The following is a 24,947-nucleotide window of genomic DNA, read 5'->3' on the forward strand; positions in this document are numbered from 1 at the left end:
TAATAATAATAATAGAAGACCTGGCTCTGGCTCACGAATGGGACCCTGAAGAAGGAGACAGAAGGCCTGATCCTTGCAGCCCAGGAGCAAGACATCAGGACAAAGGCAATCAAGGCCAAGATCGAAAAATCAGCTGATGACCCAAAGTGCAGACTGTGCAAGGAAACCGACGAAACCATTGATCATATCCTCAGGTGCTGTAAGAAAATTGCACAGACAGACTACAAACAGAGGCACAACTATGAGGCCCAAATGATTCATTGGAACTTATGCCTCAAGTCCCACCTCCCAGCAGCAAAGAACTGGTGGGATCACAAACCTGCAAAAGTATTGGGAAATGAGCAGCAAAGATATTGTGGGACTTCCGAATCCAGACTGACAAAGTTCTGGAACACAACACACCAGACATCACAGTTGTGGAAAAGAACAAGGTTTGGATCATTGATGTCGCCATCCCAGGTGACAGTCGCATTGACGACAAACAACAGGAAAAACTCAGCCGCTCTCAGGACCTCAGAACTGCAAAGACTCTGGCAGAAACCAGTGCAGGTGGTCCCGGTGGTGATGGGCACACTGGGTGCCGTGCCAAAAGATCTCAGCCGGCATTTGGAAACAATAGACATTGACAAAATCACCATCTGCCAACTGCAAAAGGCCACCCTGCTGGGATCTGCACACATCATCCGAAAATACATCACACAGTCCTAGACACTTGGGAAGTGTTTGACTTGTGATTTTGTGATACGAAATCCAGCATATCTATCTTGTTTGCTGTGCCATACAACGTCGTTGTGTTGATAATAATAATAATAATAATTTATTTGTATACCGCTCTATCTGCCAAAAGGGACTCAGGGCGGTTTACAACAATAATACACAACATACAGTACATAGCAATATAAAAACACATTATTACAGAAAATAAAATTTTACGCTAAAAGTGACAATCAATGATAACCACAACAGCTTCCAATGGGGGGGGGGGGGGCGAGGATCAATAATCCCATAGATAAATAAATATACCTAGGTATCAATATTCAATAGTATTTCTGTACCCCGGTATTATGAAAGAATAAGTTCATGGGTAATAAGGGGGAGGTGGCGGAATTGGGGAAAAATACTGGTATTTTGATTGTGCAATATCAAGATTGAATGTCTGTGTGTGTGTGTACGTATATACAGTATATATATCCCACAATATTTTTTTTTAAAAAACAGTACATAGCAATATACAAACACATTATTACACAAAATAAAATTTTACACTAAAAATGACAATCAATGATCATCACAACAGCTTCCAATTTGGGGGGGGGGGTGAGGATCAATAATCCCATAGGTAAATAAATGATAAATAAATAGATAGATAAATCAATGATATCTCTGACTCTAGGAAGCAAGTAGGGTGTCACTCTATCTATCTCACATCTATCTATCTCAATCTATCCCCATAATGGGGTTGCTGTATGTCTTTCGGGCTGTGTGGCCATGTTCCAGAAGTATTCTCTCCTGACGTTTCGCCCACATCTATGGCAGGCATCCTGAGAGGCTGTGAGGTATGGAGAAACTAGGCAAGGAATGTAAATATCTATCTGTGGAGAGTCCAGGGTGTGGCAAGAGTCCTTTGTCAGTTGGAAGCCAGCGCTAATGTTTCAGTTAATCACCTTAATTAGCATTGGAAAGTTTCATCTCTTGCCTGGGGGGCTTCCTTTGTTCAGAGTCATTAGCCGTCCCTGGGGCTCCTCTGCCCTCAGAGTGTTGCTTCCCATCCACTGAGTTTTTTAATACTGGCAGCCAGATTTTGTTCCTTTTCATGGTTTCCTCCTTTGTGTTGAAGTTGTCCACGTGCTTGTGGATTTCAGTGGCTTCTCTGTGTCGTCTGGCATGATAGTGGTTGGAGTTGGTCCAGCATTTCTCCCACCCCGAAAGGGTTTCTGGGGTTGACTGGCCATGATGTGAGTTGTAGTTCGCCCACAACTTTATGCATCTTGGACAATTAAAAAGTGACTTACAACCCGGGCAATGCCGGGTAGCCAAGCTAATATATGTGTGTGTGTGTGTGTGCGCGCGTATGTATTGCCTTGTGGGCCTGTGAGTGATTAAGATGCAAGAGAAAAGTTATTTGTGCAGTTTTTCGGGATCCTCTGTTTCCGATTATTTGCTCCAAAGACTTTCCCGTTAAAATCCTTTCTTGTTTCAAAGCCAAGGGGCCCCTCTCATTGTCCCGAGCGAGCGCTGTCGTGTTTTCTTCATGTGGTTTTCAAGGGGACCGTGTTTTTCATTTCCAAGCCGCCTTTATTTCTCCATCCTCCTCGAAGTTATAAATCTCTGGGTTGCTGTCTGGCCATGTCCCAGAAGCAGCATTCTCTCCTGACGTTTCGCCCACATCTACAGCAGGCAGGCATCCTCGGAGATTGGGAGGTTGGTTGGGAACGAGACAAGTGGGGGGGTGTGCGTGTATATATGTATGTATGTTGTATGTATGTGGGTGGGTGTGTGTAGGGTTCTACGGTTCTAGGGTTCTAGGGTTTTATTGAGGGTTTTAGGGTTTTACCGTTTTAGGGTTTCTGGGTTTGTGGATTGTATTTAGGGTTTTATTTAGGGTTTTATTTAGGGTTTTAGGGTTTTAGGGTTTCAGGGATTTAGGGTTTTACGGTTCTAGGGTTTGTTAGGAAAGTCTAAAATCAGGACAGTAAATAAAGAACAAGAGTGGGTTGCTGTGAGTTTTCCGTCTCTCTGGCCATGTTCCAGAAGCAGCACTCCTTCCTGATGTTTCACCCCCTTCTATGGCAGGCACCCCCAGAGGTTGCGAGGTCTGTTGGAAACGAGGCCAGTGGGGTTTATATATCCCTGTGGAATGATGTCAGGTGTGGGAGAAAGAAAGGGCTCTTGTCTGCTGGAGGCAAGTTGGAATGTTTCCATTGGCCGCCTTGATTAGCACTGAATAGCCTTGCAGCTTCAAAGCCTGGCTGTTTCCTGCCTGGGGGAATACTTTGTTTGGCCCTGATTGTTTCCTGTCTGGAATTCCGTTGTCCTCTGGACATTGTTCTTTATTTACAATGGGAATGTTGCCATTGGCCACTTTCGATTAGCACTGAATGTTCTTGCAAATTCAAAGCCTGGCTGCTTTCTAGCTACCAGTATTTTAGAAACACTCTAGAATCAGGGCAGTAAATAAAGAACAACACTCACTGGATTCCAGACAGGAAACAATCAGGGCCAGCGAACACCTCCCAACAAAGGATTCTCCCAGGAAGGGAAGCAGCCAGGCTTTGAAGCTGCAAGGTCATTCATCACCACCATCATCATCATCATTATCATCTAATTACTTATTAATCGCTCTCCATCCAAGATGCTCTAGGCGATTTACAAGCTACATTGTAAAGGATAAAAATACATACATACAAATATTGATAAAATTAAAATAAAAAATATTGATTCAATGCTAATCAAGGTGATTAATTGCCACATCCACACTTGCCTCCAACAGACAAGAGTCCTTTCCCTCTTCCACCCATATAAACCCCACTTGCTTAGCTTCCAACAGACCTCACAACCTCTGAGGATGCCTGCCACAGGTGTGGGCAAAACATCAGGAGAGAATGCTTCTGAGATATGGCTAGGCAGCCCGGAAAAAACACAGTGGTTCCAGCCATGAATACCTTCGACAACACATTTTAAATCTAAGTCAGCGCTTGACTCAAGAAGGAGGAAGCAAGGAATGGCAGCAAGGAACAGTCCGAAATAATAATAATGATGATGATGATGATGGTAATAATAATAGTAATAATAATATATTAGCGGTGATGATGATGATGATGAGGATAAATAATCATAGTCCTTTGGGAGGGCCGTGCCCTTCCTTTGAGTCACTCCTCTGAGCAAGGAAGGAAGGAAGGAAGGGAAGAAGGCGCCTCTGGACCATTCATTTCCGGCCACAAAACCTATCCTTCGAAGGGACGCTTCCTTTGATTCACTTCCAGGCTGGAAAGGGCTGGGCCTCGGGGCGGAGGGGAGGGTGGGAGCTGCAGTCCTTCCCCAAGGACCCAGTGGGCTGCAAGCAGGCATTCTGGGAGGTGTATTTACAATCTATATATATATATAAAAGAGTGATGGCATCACGGCGACCCACAAAACAACAAAACTACAGGCCCCCCAACCTCGAAATTTGACAACACAACCCATCATCCACGCCTCTAGGTTGATACAACAAAAAGAAAAGAAAAATAAAGTCCTAATTAGAGAGAGAGGAATAATTGTTTTTATCCAATTGCTGCCAGTTAGAAGGCTAAGCGCCACCCACATGCAACCCACTCAGCCCAGGGGACAGGCAGAGTTAGGCCTCACTTAGGCCTCTTCCACATATTATCAGATTTGAACTGGATTATATGGCAGTGTAGACTCAAGGCCCTTCCACACAGCTATATAACCCATTTAGAATCTTATATTATCTGCTTTGCACTGGATTATCTTGATTCCACACTGCCATATAATCCACTTCAGTGTGCATACTAAACATAAAGACAACCGTACAACAGACATTCAATACCACCACTACCTCAACAATTTCTCACCAACACCACCAGACAACGCCACAGCAACGCGTGGCCAGGCACAGCTAGTATATATATATAAATGAGTGATGGCATCACGGCGACCCACAAAACAACAAAACTACAGGCCCCCCAACCTCGAAATTTGACAACACAACCCATCATCCACGCCTCTAGGTTGATACAACAAAAAGAAAAGAAAAATAAAGTCCTAATTAGAGGGAGAGGAATAATTGTTTTTATCCAATTGCTGCCAGTTAGAGGGCTCATCTCTGCCCACTTGGTCTCCTAGCAACCAACTCAGCCGAGGGGACAGGCAGACTTAAGCCTCTCTTAGGCCTCTTCCACAGATTATCTAATTTGTTTTTATCCAATTGCTGCCGCTCCATGCAGTCATCCCACATGACCTTGGAGGTGTCTACGGACAACGCCGGCTCTTCGGCTTAGAAATGGAGATGAGCACCAACCCCCAGACTCAGACACGACTGCACTTAACGTCACGGGAAACCTTTACCCTTGACCTTAACTACCACCTATTCGTCAATACTTTATTTCCCATAACACCAGACTTTGCCACAGCAACGCGTGGCCGGGCACAGCTAGTATATTATATATTTATAAATTATTATAAATTATATATATATACATTGGCATAGCATGTTGCTATGGAACTATCTTCCTGGCTCTAAAGTTGGTCAGATGTCTTACTGTATATACTCGAGTATAAGCCTAGTTTTTCAGCCCTTTTTTTTAAGACTGAAAAATTCCCCCTCGGCTTATACTTGGGTGAGGGTCCTGGTGGGCTTATATTCAGGTCGGCTTATACTCAAGAATATATGGTACATTTATTGTTTTTCTCTATTATTATTGGTATTATTACATTTATTATTTGTCTCTATTATTGTTGCTACTATTACATTTATTTTACTCTGTTTTTATTATTATTATTATTATTAATAATACATGTATTATTTCATTCTGATCCTATTATTTTTGCATTTATTATTTTACTCTATTTATTACTACATGTATTATTTTCCTGTATTATTTATTATTACTATTATTACATGTATTATTTTACTCTATTATTATTAAAAGGATACATAAGCACATTGACATTGAAGGAGATGAGAATAATGCTTTGATCAGAGTTGGAGAGTCTTATCCTAAATTTGAGCTTTATGTAAATATTCAAAAACATTTAACCTACTGATGACTCAATTAATGTAATTTTATTGGTATCTGATTTTATTTCTGAAATTTACCACCCTCGGCTTATACTGGTGCCTTGGTTTATATTCGGGTCGGCTTATACTCGAGTATATACGGTAATGTAATTTTATTGGTATCTCGGCTTATACTGGAGTCAACGTTTTCCTAGGTTTTTTTTGTGATAAAATTAGGTGCCTTGGCTTATATTTGGGTCAGCTTATACTCGAGTATATACGGTAATGTAATTTTATTGGTATCTCGGCTTATACTGGAGTCAACGTTTTCCCAGGGTTTTTTGTGGTAAAATTAGGTGCCTCGGCCTATATTTGGGTCAGCTTATACTCGAGTATATACGGTAATGTAATTGTATTGGTATCTCGGCTTATACTGGAGTCAACGTTTTCCTAGGTTTTTTTTGTGATAAAATTAGGTGCCTTGGCTTATATTTGGGTCAGCTTATACTCGAGTATATACGGTAATGTAATTGTATTGGTATCTCGGCTTATACTGGAGTCAACGTTTTCCTAGGTTTTTTTTGTGATAAAATTAGGTGCCTTGGCTTATATTTGGGTCAGCTTATACTCGAGTATATACGGTAATGTAATTTTATTGGTATCTCGGCTTATACTGGAGTCAACGTTTTCCCAGGGTTTTTTGTGGTAAAATTAGGTGCCTCGGCCTATATTTGGGTCAGCTTATATTCGAGTATATACGGGTTGAGGATTCTGGGTGAATGGATTCTAACCGTGGACATGTTTAAAATTTTATACAGTAGAGTCTCACTTATCCAACGTAAACGGGCCGGCAGAACGTTGGATAAGTGAATATGTTGGATAATAAGGAGAGATTAAGGAAAAGCCTATTAAACATCAAATTAGGTTATGATTTTACAAATTAAGCACCAAAACATCATGTTATACAACAAATTTGGCAGAAAAAGTAGTTCAATAGGCAGTAATGTTATGTAGTAATTACTGTATTTATGAATTTAGCGCCAAAATATCACGATATATTGAAAACTTTGACTACAAAAATGCATTGGATAATCCAGAATGTTGGATAAGTGAATGTTGGATAAGTGAGACTCTACTGTATAATACTGTATTATTATTATTATATTGTATTACATTATAATATGATTATCAATATTATCTGTAAATGCATTATATTATAAGATTCATCCATCCCTAACCGGACTGTTAGGATTCTTGGCTAATGATCCCTGTCCTCTCGATTATGGCTGGTTTGTAATTGTTATTTATTGCCTATTTTCATTGTATAGTTGTATCTGTTTTAATATGGTCTCTCAATTGCTGACTAGGTAATGTACGTTGTTATTTTGATTGGAAACCGCCCTGAGTCCCCTCAGGGAGATAGGGCGGTATATAAATAAAGCTTTATTATGGTTATTATTATTATGATTATTATGATGATTATTATTATTATCATTATTATTATTATTATTAAAGTGATGCAAATAAATAAATAAATGAATAAATGGAGAGAAGGGTCTCCGGCCCCGTTATGCGCGCAGAGGCCACCAGAGGGCGCGCCAGAGAGAGAGAGAGATGTTCACCGAGGACTGGAAGCGGGCGCGGGGTGGGCGTGGCCAGGAGAAGCCCCGCCCCGGAGAAAGAGAACGAGAGAGGAGAGGCGAGGAGAGGAGAGGCGGCAGGCAGCGGGCGGCGCCATGGTGAGTGAGGGGCTGAGGGGGCCGGAGCCTCTCCCTACCTCGGGGCGGGGATGCTGGGCCTTGTGCTCCTCTCTCGCAGGGCGGGCGGGCGGCGGAGGGGAGGAGGAGGAGGAGGAGGAGGAGGAGGAGGCGCCCGCCAAGCCCGCGGATGGCGCGTCCGTGGATGGAGGGGCCGCGTGGCCAGCGAGGAAGTGGGCTCCCGGAAGTGACCTCCCCCGTGCCCTAGGAGCAGCACTCTCTCCTGACAGGCATCCTCAGAGGCTGTGAGGGCGGTGGGGAACTAGGCCGGGGGGGGGGGGGAGTAGCACTGAATGGCCTTTCAGCTGCAAAGCCTGGCTGCTTGCTTCCTGCCTGGGGGAATCCTTTTCCTAGAATCCTAGAATAGTAGGACATGGGCCACCCAGTCCAACCCCCTGCTAAGAAGCAGGAAATCGCATTCAAAGCACCCCCGACAGATGGCCATCCAGCCTCTGCTTAAAAGCCTCCAAGGAAGGAGCCTCCACCACGGCCTTTTGTTGTGGAGGTGTTAGCTGGCCCTGATTGTCTCCTGCCTGGAATTCCCTTGGTTTTGACTCACCCGGGCAGGCAGCAAGCAGCCAGCCTTTGAAGCTGCAAGGCCACTCAGTGCTAATCAAGGCGGCCAATGGCTACATCCACCCTGGCCTCCAACAGACAAGAGTTCTTTCTCCCACCCGGGACATTGTTCCACTGGGATCTAGGGTGCACCTGACCCAGCCTACTTTTACAACCTCTCCGTTTGGATCCATGTTTTTATTAGTTCTTGTCATTTGTTTTTATTGGCTAATGTTTACATTTTTATAATTGTGCATGTCTTTTGTCTATTGTTGTGTTTTATATTGCTGTTGTTTTTATTCGGGCTCGGCCCCATGGAAGCCGCCCTGAGTCCCCTTTGGGGAGATAGAGGCCGGGTATAAAAATAAAGTTGTTATTATTATTATTATTATTATTATTATTATTATTATTATATAGGTGTGTGTGTGTGTGTGTATACACAAACCCCACTGGCCTAGTTTCCAGCATACCTGACAACCTCAAAGGATGCCTGCCACAGATGTGGGCGAAACGTCAGGAGAGAATGCTTCTGGAACATGGCCAGGCAGCCCGGAAAACTCACAGCAACCCTACAATAACAATAATAATAATAACAACAACAATAAATATAATATATAATAATACAGTAGAGTCTCACTTATCCAACATAAATGGGCTGGCAGAACGTTGAATAAGCAAATATGTTGGATAACAAGAAGAGATTAAGGAGAAGCCTATTAAACATCAAATCAGATTATGATTTTACAAACTAAGCACCAAAACATCATGTTATACAACAAATTTTATAGAAAAGGTAGTTCAATACGCAGTAATGCTATGTAGTAATTACTGTATTTACGAATTTAGCACCAAAATATCACGATATATTGAAAACATTGACTACAAAAATGTGTTGGATAATCCAGAACGTTGGATAAGTGAGACTCTACTGTAATACCAATAATGAATACATAGCCGCTTTAAGTCTCCTTCAGGAGAGATAGAGTGGGGTATAGATTAATATACAGTAGAGTCTCACTTATCCAACATAAACGGGCCGGCAGAATGTTGGATAAGCGAATATGTTGGATAATAAGGAGAGATTAAGAAGAAGCCTATTAAACATCAAATTAAGTTATGATTTTACAAATTAAGCTCCAAAACATCATGTTAGACAACAAATTTGGCAGAAAACGTAGTTCAATATGCTATGTTGTAATTACTGTATTTACGAATTTAGCACCAAAATATCACGATGTATTGAAAACATTGACTACAAAAATGTGTTGGATAACCCAGAACGTTGGATAAGCGAGTGTTGGATAAGTGAGACTCTACTGTAATAATAATCATCATCATGTAAATATAATAATTATAATAGAAACAGCCACTTTGAGTTCCCTGCAGGGGAGATAAAGTGAAGTATAAATAAATATAATAATAATAATAATAATAGATACATAGCCACTTTGAGTCTCCTTCAGGAGAGTGAAAGCAGAGTATAAATAAATATAGTAACAAATAGATAATGTAATAATATCTAATATAATATTAATATTAATAATAATACAATGCAATACCAATAATGGATGCATAGCTGCTTTGAGTCTCATTAGGGAGAGAGAAAGCGGGGTATACATGAATATTATAGTAATGAATAGATAATGTAATAATATCTAATATAATATTATTAATAATATTAATAATAATGCATTGCAATGGCAGGCTGAAATGAAAGCAGGGCGCCACGGTAAGATTGCCCCTCCCATGGTCCCCGGAGGGTGATGGGAGCGCGTGGCCCAAGCCACAAATGTTCCCGCAGCGTGATGAATGGATCCGCCTTGGGTGCCTGGCGCACAGCGGGCGCATTGTTGGGGCCCACGGAGCGTGTGATGAGGAGAAGGGATGGATGGATGGATGGATGGATGGATGGAGTGGCCATCCATTTGTTGGTTTTTCCCCACGAGGAGCGGATTCTTGACTTGCACTGCTTTCCTCCTTTGGCCTCGGCGCCCAAACTCTAGCCTTTAAGGCCAGCGATCGGGGATTCTGGGAACTGAAGTCCCCAAGAGATCGCCGAGAATGACAGTGTGTCCCCCCGGGCCCCACACTCCCAAAGAGAGATTGACTCTGAGCTGGAAGGAGTCCAGAGGAAGAGGGAGACTCAAAGGATCAAAGGCCTGGAGACCACGAATAATCCCTATGAGGAGCAGCTTAAAGAGCTGGGTCTGTTTAGCTGCAAAAGAGAAGGCTAAAAGGAGACAAGAGAGCCATGTATCCATATTGTTAAGGTTTCCCCTGACGTTAAGTCCAGTCATGTCTGACTCGGGGGGGTTGGTGCTCATTTCCATTTCTAAGCCAAAGAGCCGGCGTTGTCCATAGACACCTCCAAGGTCATGTGGCCACTGGCATGACTGCATGGAGCACCATTACCTTCCCGTATTTCTATTTATTATATTTATTACTAGCTTGGGTACCCAGCGTTGTCCAGGTTATTGTTTGTTTTTGGATATGAGGTCATATCTGTTTGGTCCTATGTTACACCATGTCTTAGAAAAATACTCAGCCTTTCCTGTTGCTTCTTTATGAATGCTCCCATTAGGAAATGCATGAGCATGTGGGTGAACTACAGCTCCCAAAACTCCGCTAGTATTCACAGTTGGCCATGTTGGATCTGTGTGCCAAGTTTGATCCAGAGCCAATGTTAGCTGGGTTCATTGCTCTCTGGATACGGGTAAACTATAACTCCCATGGAGCACCCATGTTACCTTCCCACCGGAGCAGTACCTATAGATCTACTCACATTTGCATGTTTTTGAACTGCTAGGTTGGCAGAAGCTGGGGCTAGCAGTGGGAGCTCACTCTGTTCCCCGAATTCGAACCGCCAACCTTTGAGTCAGCAAGTTCCTCAGCTCAGCGGTTTAACCCGCTGCACCAATGGGGGCATATATAGATATAGATATATAATATAAATACGTAGCTGCTTTGAGTGTCCCAAGGAAGAGGGAGCAGCCTTGCTTTCTGCTGTCTGTGTAAGTGGACACCCCCACCACGTACACACACAAACATTTTTCACTTTTATTATGTGCATAGATAGATGTATGTTCACAGGGGTTGTTAGAATTTTATGTGACTTGTTTTACACTTACGTTCCAGGCCCCAGTGGTGCAGCAGATTAAACCACTGAGCTGCTCAACTTGCTGACCCAAAGGTCGGCGGTTCGAATCTGGGGAGCGGAGTGAGCGCCCGCTGTTAGTCCCAGCTTCTGCCAATCTAGCAGTTCGAAAGCATGCAAATGTGAGTAGATGAATAGGTACCGCTTCAGTGGGAAGGTAACGGCAGTCATGACCTTGGAGACGTCAATGGACATGCAAATGTGAGTAGATCAATAGGTACTGCTCCGGTGGGAAGGTAATGGCACTCCATGCAATCATGACCTTGGAGACGTCAGTGGACGTGCAAATGTGAGTAGATCAATAGGTACTGCTCCAGTGGGAAGGTTATGGCACTCCATGCAATCATGACCTTGGAGACGTCTATGGACATGCAAATGTGAGTAGATCAATAGGTACTGCTCCGTTGGGAAGGTTATTGCACTCCATGCCGTCATGATCTTGGAGACGTCAATGGACATGCAAATGTGAGTAGATCAATAGGTACTGCTCTGGTGGGAAGGTTATGGCACTCCATGCCGTCATGATCTTGGAGGCGTCTACGTACATCGTTGGCTTAGAAATGGAGATGAGAACCAACACACAGAGTCGGGCACAACTTGACTTAATGTCAGGGGAAAACCTTTTTACCTATGTTATATGTGAATTTATAATGTTGTGTTGACTGTTTATTGCCTAGGTTTTGTTTTGCACTCGTTGTATTTTGTTTCCCACCTTGAGTGTGGACCACCTGCACTGGTTTCTGCCAGAGTCTTTGAAGTTCGATTTTGAGGTCCTGATAGCGGCTGAGTTTTTCAATGCGACTGTCACCTGGGATGGCAACATCAATGATCCAAACCTTTTTCTTTTCCACAACTGTGATGTCTGATGTGTTGTGTTCCAGAACTTTGTCAGTCTGGATTCGGAAGTCCCACAGTATCTTTGCGTGCTCATTTTCCAATACTTTTGCAGGTTTGTGATCCCACCAGTTCTTTGCTGCTGGGAGGTGGGACTTGAGGCATAAGTTCCAATGGATCATTTGGGCCACGTAGTTGTGCCTCTGTTTGTAGTCTGTCTGTGCGATTTTCTTACAGCAGCTGAGGATATGATCAGTGGTTTCGTCAGTTTCCTTGCAGAGTCTGCATTTTGGGTCATCAGCTGATTTTTCGATCTTGGCCTGAATTGCCTTTGTCCTGATGTCTTGCTCCTGGGCTGCAAGGATCAGGCCTTCTGTCTCCTTCTTCAGGGTCCCATTCGTGAGCCAGAGCCAGGTCTTCTATTATTATTATTATTATTATTATTATTATTATTATTAATTGCCTTTGTTCTGATGTCTTGTTCCTGGGCTGCAAGGATCAGGCCTTCTGTCTCCTTCTTCAGGGTCCCATTCGTGAGCCAGAGCCAGGTCTTCTCCTTATCAGCTTTTCCTTCAATTTTGTCAAGAAACTTTCCATGCAATGTTTTGTTGTGCCAGCTGTCAGCTCTAGTTTGTAGTGCGGTTTTCTTGTACTGATTATTTGTCTGCTGTGCTTTGAGGAGTTTCTGATTTTTGACTTCAATCAAAGCAGGTTCTTCTCTTTGCTTTCCATATTCTGCCAGGGCATGTTCTTCTTCTTTGACGGCTTGCTTTACTTGTAAGAGTCCTCTGCCCCCTGATCTTCTAGGCAGATATAGCCGGTCAACATCACTGCGAGGGTGCAGTGAATGATGAATGGTCATGAGTTTTCTTGTTTTTCTGTCCAAATTGTCCAGTTCCATCTGTGTCCAGTTTATGATGCCAGCAGTATATCTTATGACAGGTATGGCCCAGGTGTTTATGGCCTTGACTAACAGTGTTAGTCAGAGACTGGATTTCAGTTTCCGTTTTTCCATACAGCTTCAGGTCATCCATGTACATCAGATGCGAAATTTGGTGAGAATTCTTAGATGTTTGATAGGGTTATTATTGTTATTATTATTATTAGTTAGTGTTATCCGTGGCTGCTGTGGAGGTGGTGTCAAAACAGACCCGCCGCATTATGCAGCCCTCCACACTTTCCGTTTTGGAGAGAAAGGCCATTGTTTACCTTTGGCCTCTTTGCAGGGAATCGAGGGAAATGCCTGGCCGGGCATTGTCTTCCGGCCAAATCCCTGGACAGATGGAAGGCAGGCTGGCTGGCCAGCCAGACCGGAGTCACTGCTTCCTCCTCCTCCTCCCCCCATTGACCATCCCAGCCCTTGTTGGGGAAACTGAGGCACGTCCCGGCGTTCCCCCTTCCTCCTCTCAAGCCCCTTCCCCCCTTTGCTGTGTTTCGTCCTGGCACGGGAAGACCCCGTTGCCTTCCTTGTAGCCAAAGCAGTTGCATCTTCCGGCCGGCAGTTGGAAAGAGATGCACAGTGTGTTTGCTTTAGGAAAGCGAAAGAGCCGAATTGGAGCTGAGTAAGGAAGGAAGGGCCTTGCGTTGTGCCCCGTTTGCCTTTGGGGCCTTGGCAATGCAAGGGCCCTTTGCGACCCATTGAGGGGCAGCTGTCCGTCTCCACCTTGCGAGAAAGAGGTTTGTTTGGGTGCCGGGTTCATCCTTGTTATTGCTGCTGTCATGTTTACTTATGTGTTCCCTGCTTTCCTCTGGAATTGACTCTGTGTGTGTGTATGTGTGTGCACAGCTGGCTCTAGGTAATTTTCAAGTGTAGGCGAACAAGATTTTGTCCCCCCCCTCAAACCAATCACTGAAAATAATAATAATAATAATAATTTCCAATGAATCATTGGGGCTACGTAGTTGTGCCTCTGTTTGTAGTCAGTCTGTGCGATTTTCTTACAGCAGCTGAGGATATGATCCATGGTTTTGTCGGTTTCCTTGCACAGTCTGCATTTTGGGTCATCAGCTGATTTTTCGATCTTGGCCTTAATTACAAGGATCAGGCCTTCTGTCTCCTTCTTCAGGGTCCCATTCGTGAGCCAGAGCCAGGTCTTCTCCTTGTAATAATAATAATAATTAATAATAATAATAATAATAATAATAATAATTTTATTCTTGTACCCCGCCTCTATCTCCCTGCAGGGACTCAGGGCGGCTTACAAGTGCAAAAGAGTATACATACAAAAACATCAAATACCGAAAACACACTAATAATAATAATAATAATAATAATTTTATTCTTGTACCCTGCCTCTATCTCCCCGCAGGGATTCAGGGCGGCTTACAAGTGCAAAAGAGTATACATACAAAAACATCAAATACCGAAAACGCACAAATAATAATAATAATAATAATAATAACAATAATAATAATTGTTAACATCAGAAGAGGAATTTTCCAGGGAGATTCATTGTCCCCTCTGCTTTTCATTATTGCCATGATCCCTCTGTCAACAATCTTACAAAAAACAAATCTCGGCTATCAAACATCTAAGAATTCTCACAAAATTTCAAAATGTACAAACTGACAAGGGGAATGCCACGGTAATCATGGAAATAGAACAATACAAAGAAAAAAAAATCAGACAGCTTCTAGATCCCACAATTTACAAGAAACTGAAACAAGACCCTACTAACAAAATCACCAGAAAAACGAACACTCTAATCAAGAACTCCTCCATTAACTTTGACGTACGGCAACAGCTGTGCAAATCAGAAGCCCTTCCACCGAGGATGCCTGCCATAGATGTGGGCGAAACGTCAGGAGAGAATACTGAAAGACCTACAACAACCCTGGAACGCAAAGCCTTGAAGGCGCTTCCCGTGTTGACAAGCGCATGGGCAAGCACCGTGGCATAGACGCCCTTCGGCTTCCCTGGAGGAGGCGGAACTGGAACTCCCAGGATTCTGTCGCACGGAGTTGAAGTGGCTCCAAAATGCATCAAGTCCACTGTGTAGAGCAGGCCTCGGCAAACGTTGACCCTCCAGGTGTTTTGGACTTCAACTGTGGGAGTTAGAGTCCAAAACACCTGGCGGGCCGAAGTTTGCCCAGCCCTGTTGTGAATGCACTCTCGCTTCCCCAGGGAGAGCGAGGCCACTATTTGTTTGCACAGCGGGGCATTGCTTACGATAGGGTAAAGGTGAAAGTTTTCCCTGACGTTAAGTCCAGTCGTGCCGACTCTTGCGGTCGGTGCTCATCTGCATTTCTAAGCAGAAGAGCCGGCGATGTCCACAGGTTGTGTGGCCATTGGTATGACTGCATGGAGCTCCGTTCCCTTCCCGCCGGAGTATTGATCTACTCACATTTAGGTTGGCAGAAGCTGGGGCTAACAGCGGGAGCACGCCCCGCTCCCCGGATTCAAACCTGACAACCTTTCGCTCTGTAAGTTCAGCAGCTCAGCAGTTTAACCCACTGTGCCATCAGCGGGCAATATTAGTAATATATAATATACTAGCTTTGCCCGGCCACGCGTTGCTGTGGATTATGCTTTCAGAGTGTTGTTCTTTATTTACTGTCCTGATTTTAGAGATTATATTGTTCTGTATTATTATATCACAGTAATTATTACATATTATATTTATAATCCTATATTATCTGCTTGGAACTGGATTATATGAGGCCCCTTCTACACAGCTGTATAAAATGCACACCGAAGTGGATTATATGGCAGTGTGGACTCAAGATAATCCAATTCAAAGCAGATAATATAAGATTATAAATGGGTTATATAACTGTGTGGAAGGGCCTTGAGTCTACACTGCCATATAATCCAGTTAAAATCAGATAATCTGTATTTTATAGGCAGTGTGGAAGAGGCCTAACTCTGCCTGTCCCCTGGGCTGAGTGGGTTGCTAGGAGACCAAGTGGGCGGAGCTTAGCCTTCTAACTGGCAGCAATTGAATAAAAACAATTATTCTTCTCCCTCTAATTAGGACTTTATATTTCTTTTCTTTTTGTTGTATGAACGTAGAGGCATGGATGAGGGGTTGTGCTGCCAAGTTTAGTGTTTCTGGGATGTGTCGTTTTGTTGTTTTGTCCTAGGCCGAAATTTCATTACCCTTTTATATATATAGATTTGTATCTTATTTCTTATGGCTTGATCTCCAGATTGATTCATGATATAGTTCTTTACCCTTGTCCACCTTTCTTCCATTTCTCTTGTTCTATTTTCATTAGTTTTTACAACATTTAGTTTCACATTCATAATCTCAAATTCCATTTGCTCCACCATATATTGGTACCATTTATTTACTGTCCATTTTGATTTATCTTTCCACCCGAATACTATTACTGCTTGTGGACATTCAAAGGGTGGGGTATAAATGTAGTAAATAAATAAATATGTTATTTGAGTGATTATATTCCTTCTGTTTATGTGATTGTTTTAGTCAATTGTTATGTTTTGTTTTTTTGTTTTTAATTCTTATAGCGCTTTATAGTGTTTTCAGTGTTTTATTGTACAATGTTTTATGCTGATTTTATATTGGAAACTGCCCTGAGTCCCTCTCGGGAGAGAGGGCGGTATACAAATAAACTTTTACTTACTTACTTACTTACTTACTTACTTACTTACTTATACTTATAGCTAAAATGTGCAATTTTAGCTAGAACTGTCCTGACAATAAAGGCACAGCAGGTGCTGGCAATTCCAAAATGTTTAGTTCTTAGGAGCTGGTTGCAGATACAGGGCACAATCCAGCCTTAAACACTTTCAATTTCTATTAAATGTGACAGAAGTGCAATTCAAGTGCATGCTTAACCCTCCCATTAAAAGCATTTAACATTTTCTCCAGAATTTTCACTGGTGATGATTTAATAGCAGCCAAGATATCCGAAGTACTTTTGTAGCAAATCATCTTAATGTACTCAGAAAGACACTGTTGAAAAGTGCTATTGAGTAGAGAGTTGATATTGGGGGTTGAACAATAAGATTGCTTTGTTATCGTAGACTTCTTAGCAAATGGTAGCTGGTGAGCAGACACACACACACACAAGTTATGGAAGAACAAATACAGTAGGTAAAAGATGCTGTAAAGGCAAAATTTGGTTTTTAGGAACTGTTTATTGGGAAATATCTCCAGGTGAGAAATACAATGGAAAGAATGAGTGGGGGAAATATAGTTTTCTTCCAAAAAATACTTGTGTGAAATTGCAGGTGGTGCTGATAGTAGGGAGCAATATTATACAAGGGAAAATGTTGTTGCTGTATTTTAACTAAAGGGCAATTTTTATACTGGGTCTTCAAAGTTGGAAATAAGTTTTCCTTTGAACAATGTTGATTGGCTAGAAAGCTTCCATTAAAGTTTGCAACTGAAAAAAAAAACTTACTTATACTTATTTAGTAATTGTTGCTGGGTTTTGTTTTTTGCACTACAAATAAGACATGTGCAGTGAACATAGGAATGTGTTGTTGTTTTTTCTTTTCAAATGATAATTCGGCCCCTCAACAATCTTATGGAGCATGAACCGGCCCTCCACTTAAAAAGTTTGAGGAGCCCTGCTCAAGACCTTTGTTGGAATTGGAGGAAAGTGAGCTGGTGGAGGAGAGAACTTGGAACAGGAATAGCCAGACCTGTCTGTTTCGTTCTTCCTTCCTTCCTATCTTTCTCTCTCGGTCACTCCTTTTCTTCCTTCGGCCTCTCTCCATTTTGTGGCGGTCATCCCTGCCTTGTTTGTCCTGTAACCTGATCCGCTGTCTTCTTCGGACGCTGCTGGACGCAGGGAGGGAGGGAGGGAGGGAGGGAGGAGGGATTGAGTGGGACCCGAACCAAGACCCCAAAACAGGAGGGAAAGGGGCGGACTGGGTGGGAAAGGGGGCATTTCCTTCTAGGGATCCCAGGAGCAGAATCCATTTCAAAACGGTTAGAAAAATACGCAGTTGAATGAGACCGAAAGCACATTTTGCAGTTTGACAGACCTTTGAAACTGCTTCGGAGGAGCCTGAAGCTTCCCTTGGGTAGGTTTCCTTGGCGTCACTTCAAGGCCCCCAAGGCTTGGCTTTCTCAATAATAATAATAATAAAAATAATAATAATAATCAAAGCACAGCAGACAAAAAACCAGTACAAGAAAACAGCACTACAAACTAGAGCTGACAGCTGGCACAACAAAACATTGCATGGAAAGTTCCTTGACAAAATTGAAGGAAAAGCTGAGAAGGAGAAGACCTGGCTCTGACTCTCCTCCTTCAGGGTCCCATTCGTAATAATAATAATAATAATAATAATAATAATAATAATAATAATAATAATAAAATTGAAGTCAAAAATCAGAAACTCCTCAAAGCACAGCAGCCAAAAAAACCAGTACAAGAAAACCGCACTACAAACTAGAGCTGACAGCTGGCACAACAAAACACTGCATGGAAAGTTCCTTGACAAAATTGAAGGAAAAGCTGAGAAGGAGAAGACCTGGCTCTGGCTCACGAATGGGACCCTGAAGAAGGAGACAGAAGGCCTGATCCTTGCAGCCCAGGAGCAAGACATCAGGACAAAGGCAATGAAGGCCAGGATCGAAAAATCAGCTGATGACTCAAAATGCAGACTGTGCAAGGAAACTGACGAAACCATGGATCACATCCTCAGCTACTGTAAGAAAATCGCACAGACAGACTACAAACAGAGGCACAACTACGTGGCCCAAATGATTCATTGGAACTTATGCCTCAAGTACCACCTCCCAGCAGCAAAGAACTGGTGGGATCACAAACCTGCAAAAGTCTTGGAAAATGAGCACGCAAAGATACGGTGGGACTTCCGAATCCAGACTGACAAAGTTCTGGAACACAACACACCAGACATCACAGTTGTGGAAAAGAAAAAGGTTTGGATCATTGATGTCGCCATCCCAGGTGACAGTCGCATTGACGAAAAACAACAGGAAAAACTCAGCCGCTCTCAGGACCTCAAGATTGAACTTCAAAGACTCTGGCAGAAACCAGTGCAGGTGGTCCCGGTGGTGATGGGCACACTGAGTGCTGTGCCAAAAGATCTCAGCCGGCATTTGGAAACAATAGACATTGACAAAATCACGATCTGCAAACTGCAAAAGGCCACCCTGCTGGGATCTGTGCGCATCATCCGAAAATACATCACACAGTCCTAGACACTTGGGAAGTGTTCGACTTGTGATTCTGTGATACAAAATCCAGCAAATGTATCTTGTTTGTTGTGTCATACTATGTCTTTGTGTCAGTAATAATAATAATAATAATAATAATAGCCATTTGGAGCAAGCATTTTCCGGCCACTCTCTGTCATGTATTATTATTATCCCAAATTTGAAAGTTTCATTCCTTATGTAAGGTTTGGGCGACGCACAGTTTTGCCCCAAGTTTGTCCTCACGCTGACTTGTTCTTCTTCCTCATGTTGTTCTTATTCTTCTTGTTCTTGTTCTTTGTGTTCTTCACTTTCTTCTTCTTGTTCTTCCTCTTGTTCTTCATTTTCTTCTTGTTCTTCCTCCTGTCGTTCCTATTCTTCTTGCTCTTCTTGTTGTTGTTTTTCTTGTTATCTTCTTGTTCTTCTTGTTGCTGTTTTTCTTGTTGTTCTTGTGTTCTACACTTTCTTCTTGTTCTTCCTCTTGTTCATTTTCTTCTTCTTGTTCTTCCTCCTGTCATTCCTATTCTTCTTGCTCTTCTTGTTGTTGCTGTTCTTCTTGTTTTTTTGTTGTTCTTTGTATTCTTTGTTTTCTACTTCTTGTTCTTCTTGTTCTTTGTGTTCTTCGTTTTCTTCTTGCTGTTGTTCTTGTTCATCTTCTTGTTCTTGTTGCTGTTCTTCTTGTTGTTGTTCTTTGTGTTCTTCATTTTCTTTTTGTTCTTCTTCCTCCTGTCGTTCCTATTCTTCTTGCTCTTCTTGTTGCTGTTCTTCTTCTTGTTGTTTTTCTTGTTGTTCTTTGTATTCTTTGTTTTTTACTTCTTGTTCTTCTTGTTGTTCTTTGTGTTCTTCATTTTCTTTTTGTTGTTCTTCCTCCTCCTGTTGTTCCTAGTCTTCTTGCTCTTCTTGTTGCTGTTCTTCTTCTTCTTCTTGTTTTTCTTGTTGTTCTTTGTATTCTTTGTTTTCTACTTCTTGTTCTTCTTGTTGTTCTTTGTGTTCTTCGTTTTCTTCTTGTTGTTCTTGTTCTTCTTGTTGCTGTTCTTCTTGTTGTTGTTCTTTGTGTTCTTCATTTTCTTTTTGTTGCTGTTCTTCTTCCTCCTGTCGTTCTTATTCTTCTTGCTGTTCTTGTTGTTGCTGTTCTTGTTTTTGTTGTTTTTGTTGTGCTTTGTATTCTTTGTTTTCTACTTCTTGTTCTTCTTGTTGCTCTTTGTGTTCTTCTTCTTGTTGTTCTTGTTCATCTTGTTCTTCTTGTTGCTGTTCTTGTTGTTCTTTGTGTTCTTCATTTTCTTCTTGTTGTTCTTGTTCATCTTCTTCTTGTTCTTCTTGTTGCTGTTCTTCTTGTTGTTTTTTGTATTCTTCATTTTATTTTTGTTGTTCTTCTTCCTCCTGTTGTTCTTATTCTTCTTGCTCTTCTTGTTGTTGTTCTTCTTGCTCTTCTTGTTGTTGCTGTTCTTGTTTTTGTTGTTTTTGTTGTTCTTTGTATTCTTTGTTTTCTACTTCTTGTTCTTCTTGTTGTTCTTTGTGTTCTTCGTTTTCTTCTTGTTCTTGTTCATCTTGTTCTTCTTGTTGCTGTTCTTGTTGTTCTTTGTGTTCTTCATTTTCTTCTTGTTGTTCTTGTTCATCTTCTTCTTGTTCTTCTTGTTGCTGTTCTTCTTGTTGTTCTTTGTATTCTTCATTTTCTTTTTGTTGTTCTTCTTCCTCCTGTTGTTCTTATTCTTCTTGCTCTTCTTGTTGTTGTTCTTCTTGTTCTTCTTGTTGTTGCTGTTCTTGTTTTTGTTGTTTTTGTTGTTCTTTGTATTCTTTGTTTTCTACTTCTTGTTCTTCTTGTTGTTCTTTGTGTTCTTCTTCTTGTTGTTCTTGTTCATCTTGTTCTTCTTGTTGCTGTTCTTGTTGTTCTTTGTGTTCTTCGTTTTCTTCTTGTTGTTCTTGTTCATCTTCTTCTTGTTCTTCTTGTTGCTGTTCTTCTTGTTGTTCTTTGTATTCTTCATTTTCTTTTTGTTGTTCTTCTTCCTCCTGTTGTTCTTATTCTTCTTGCTCTTCTTGTTGTTGTTCTTCTTGCTCTTCTTGTTGTTGCTGTTCTTCATGTTCTTGTTCTTGTCCTTCTTCTTTCCTCTCTGCGCCAGATGCAGAAGGAGAAGTCAGGAGCAGAGGGAAAGACGGACCCCGGGCTGTGACCCACACGTCTGGTGTGTGTGTGTGTGTGTGTGTGTGTGTGTGTGCAGATGTCCACCTACATCTCCACCTTTCCCTTGCAGATGTCCACCTACAAGAGAGCCACGCTGGACGAAGAGGAGCTGGTGGACGCCGCGGAGGGAGAGCTCTATCCCAACGGCATCCAGGTTAGAACCACCTCCCCTGATTCTTCCATTTCATTTCATTTTTGTTGCTGGGGAATGGCCCAAAAAAAGGGTCCGGCTGGATGGCCGTCTGTCGGGAGAGCTTGGGTGGTGCCTTCCTGCCCGGCTGAATGGACTCAGACTGGATGGGCTTTTCCAACTTTCCTATTCTGTGGTATATGCATCATATATCCCTCTCTCACTTACTGTATATACTCGAGTATAAGCCAAGTTTTTCAGCCCTTTTTTAAAGACCGAAAAATCCCCCCTCAGCTTATACTCGGGTGAGGGTCCTGGTTGGCTTAGATTTGGGTCAGCTTATACTCGAGAATATACGGTACATTTATTATTTTTCTCTTTTTTTATTGGTATTATTACATTTATTATTTTTCTCTATTATTGTTGCTACTATTACATTTATTTTACTCTATTTTATTATTATTATTAATACATTTATTATTTCACTCTGATCTTATTCTTATTATTACATTTATTATTATTTTCTCTATTTTTATTGGCATTACTGTATTACATTTATTATTTTTCTCTATTATTGTTGCTACTATTACATTTATTTTACTCTATTTTATTATTATTATTAATACATTTATTATTTCACTCTGATCTTATTCTTATTATTATTACATTTATTATTTTTTTCTCTATTTTTATTGGTATTACTGTATTACATTTATTATTTTTCTCTATTATTGTTGCTACTAGTACATTTATTTTACTCTATTTTTTATTATTATTAATACATTTATTATTTCACTCTGATCTTATTATTATTGCATTTATTATTTCACTCTGATCTTATTATTATTGCATTTATTATTTTACTCTATTTATTATTACATGTATTATTTTCTTGTATTTATTATTATTATTATTACATGTATTATTTTACTCTTATTATTATTAAAAGGATACGTAAGCACATTGACATTGAAGAAAATGAGAATAATGATTTGATTTGAGTTGGACAGTCTTATCTTAAATTTGTGCTTTATGTAAATATTCAAAAACATTTAACCTACTAATGCCTCAATTAACGTAATTTTATTGGTATCTGTTTTTTATTTCTGAAATTTACCACGCTCGGCTTATACTGGAGTCAATGTTTTCCCAGGCATTAAGGAAAAGCCTATTAAACATCAAATTAGGTTATGATTTTATAAATTAAGCACCAAAACATCATGTAATACAACAAATTTGACAGAAAAAGTAGTTCAATAAGCAGTAATGTTATGTTGTAATTACTATATTTATGAATTTAGCACCAAAATATCACGATATATTGAAAACATTGACCACAAAAATGGCTTGGATAATCTAGAACGTTGGATAAGTGAGGCTTGGATAAGTGAGACTCTACTATTATATGTATCATATAGCCTTCTCTCAGTTATATGTATCTATTGATCAATCCATGGCTGGATGGCCATCTGTCAGGAAGGCATGGATGGTGTCCTGCCTGGCTGGCTGGCTGGGATCAGACTGGATAGCCTTTGGAGTTCCCGTTAAACCCAATTTATTTAGAGTTTTGAGGTTTGGGGGCACTATCCTGGGATTGGTAGTCCCATTAAGGTCTTGTCGAACTACAAATCCCACGATCCCTGCATTGTTCCGTGACGGCGTTTCACGTGGAGTCGGGACTGCATTTCGTTTGACTTGGGGAAATATTTGAAATCGGGGACGGGGAATCAAGAGTCCCTGTTTAGGCACAAGGAACAAAAATAAATATCAATGTATAATTCTATCACGGGCCCCTTGTCACGATGCTTTCTGATGGGAACAGATGGAAATCTGGAAGGGATTAGGAAGACTTTCCCAAACAATGAGGAAAAGAGGCCCCTGAATCCCGAAAACGAGGATCAGAGATGGGAAAGGGAACCCATTGGCACACATCCGATGTCACGGGGACGCAGACCTCTCTCAGGCCCAGCTCAGGGTCCCAGAGTAACGATCGTTAATTATTATTAGCACCCATTGGCACACATCAGATGTCACTGGGAAGCAGACCTCTCTCAGGCCCAGCTCAGGGTCCCAGAGTAACGATCGTTAATTATTATTAGCACCCATTGGCACACATCCGATGTCACTGGGAAGCAGACCTCTCTCAGGCCCAGCTCAGGGTCCCAGAGTAACTATCGTTAATTATTATTAGCACCCATTGGCACACATCAGATGTCACTGGGAAGCAGACCTCTCTCAGGCCCAGCCCAGGGTCCCAGAGTAACGATCGTTAATTATTATTAGCACCCATTGGCACACATCCGATGTCACGGGGACGCAGACCTCTCTCAGGCCCAGCTCAGGGTCCCAGAGTAACTATCGTTAATTATTATTAGCACCCATTGGCACACATCAGATGTCACTGGGAAGCAGACCTCTCTCAGGCCCAGCCCAGGGTCCCAGAGTAACTATCGTTAATTATTATTAGCACCCATTGGCACACATCCGATGTCACGGGGACGCAGACCTCTCTCAGGCCCAGCTCAGGGTCCCAGAGTAACTATCGTTAATTATTATTAGCACCCATTGGCACACATCCGATGTCACGGGGACGCAGACCTCTCTCAGGCCCAGCTCAGGGTCCCAGAGTAACGATCGTTAATTATTATTAGCACCCATTGGCACACATCAGATGTCACTGGGAAGCAGACCTCTCTCAGGCCCAGCTCAGGGTCCCAGAGTAACGATCGTTAATTATTATTAGCACCCATTGGCACACATCAGATGTCACTGGGAAGCAGACCTCTCTCAGGCCCAGCTCAGGGTCCCAGAGTAACGATCGTTAATTATTATTAGCACCCATTGGCACACATCCGATGTCACTGGGAAGCAGACCTCTCTCAGGCCCAGCTCAGGGTCCCAGAGTAACTATCGTTAATTATTATTAGCACCCATTGGCACACATCAGATGTCACTGGGAAGCAGACCTCTCTCAGGCCCAGCCCAGGGTCCCAGAGTAACGATCGTTAATTATTATTAGCACCCATTGGCACACATCCGATGTCACGGGGACGCAGACCTCTCTCAGGCCCAGCTCAGGGTCCCAGAGTAACTATCGTTAATTATTATTAGCACCCATTGGCACACATCAGATGTCACTGGGAAGCAGACCTCTCTCAGGCCCAGCCCAGGGTCCCAGAGTAACTATCGTTAATTATTATTAGCACCCATTGGCACACATCCGATGTCACGGGGACGCAGACCTCTCTCAGGCCCAGCTCAGGGTCCCAGAGTAACTATCGTTAATTATTATTAGCACCCATTGGCACACATCAGATGTCACTGGGAAGCAGACCTCTCTCAGGCCCAGCCCAGGGTCCCAGAGTAACGATCGTTAATTATTATTAGCACCCATTGGCACACATCCGATGTCACTGGGAAGCAGACCTCTCTCAGGCCCAGCTCAGGGTCCCAGAGTAACTATCGTTATTAATATTAATA

The 24,947-nt window shown here is 42.0% G+C and overlaps 1 protein-coding gene across 4 annotated transcripts in view; it reads left to right on the plus strand.

The window, feature by feature from the left end:
- The window catches only part of ece1 (endothelin converting enzyme 1), a 96,060-nt gene that overhangs the window by 30,525 nt on the left and 40,588 nt on the right, over window positions 1-24,947 (plus strand). The window contains exons 1-2 of one of the 4 annotated variants that reach the window (XM_062965753.1): window positions 7,240-7,458; window positions 21,408-21,491. In XM_062965753.1, coding sequence (XP_062821823.1) covers window positions 7,255-7,458; window positions 21,408-21,491 — 288 coding nt within the window. In that variant the 5' untranslated portion in view covers window positions 7,240-7,254. Of the gene's footprint in view, window positions 1-7,239; window positions 7,459-12,990; window positions 13,697-14,204; window positions 15,443-21,407; window positions 21,492-24,947 lie in introns of those variants that run through there. The other 3 variants (XM_062965756.1, XM_062965755.1, XM_062965754.1) reach the window with 3 other exon arrangements.

Source organism: Anolis carolinensis, unplaced genomic scaffold, assembly GCF_035594765.1.
Source record: "Anolis carolinensis isolate JA03-04 unplaced genomic scaffold, rAnoCar3.1.pri scaffold_15, whole genome shotgun sequence".
Lineage (NCBI taxonomy): Eukaryota > Metazoa > Chordata > Lepidosauria > Squamata > Dactyloidae > Anolis > Anolis carolinensis.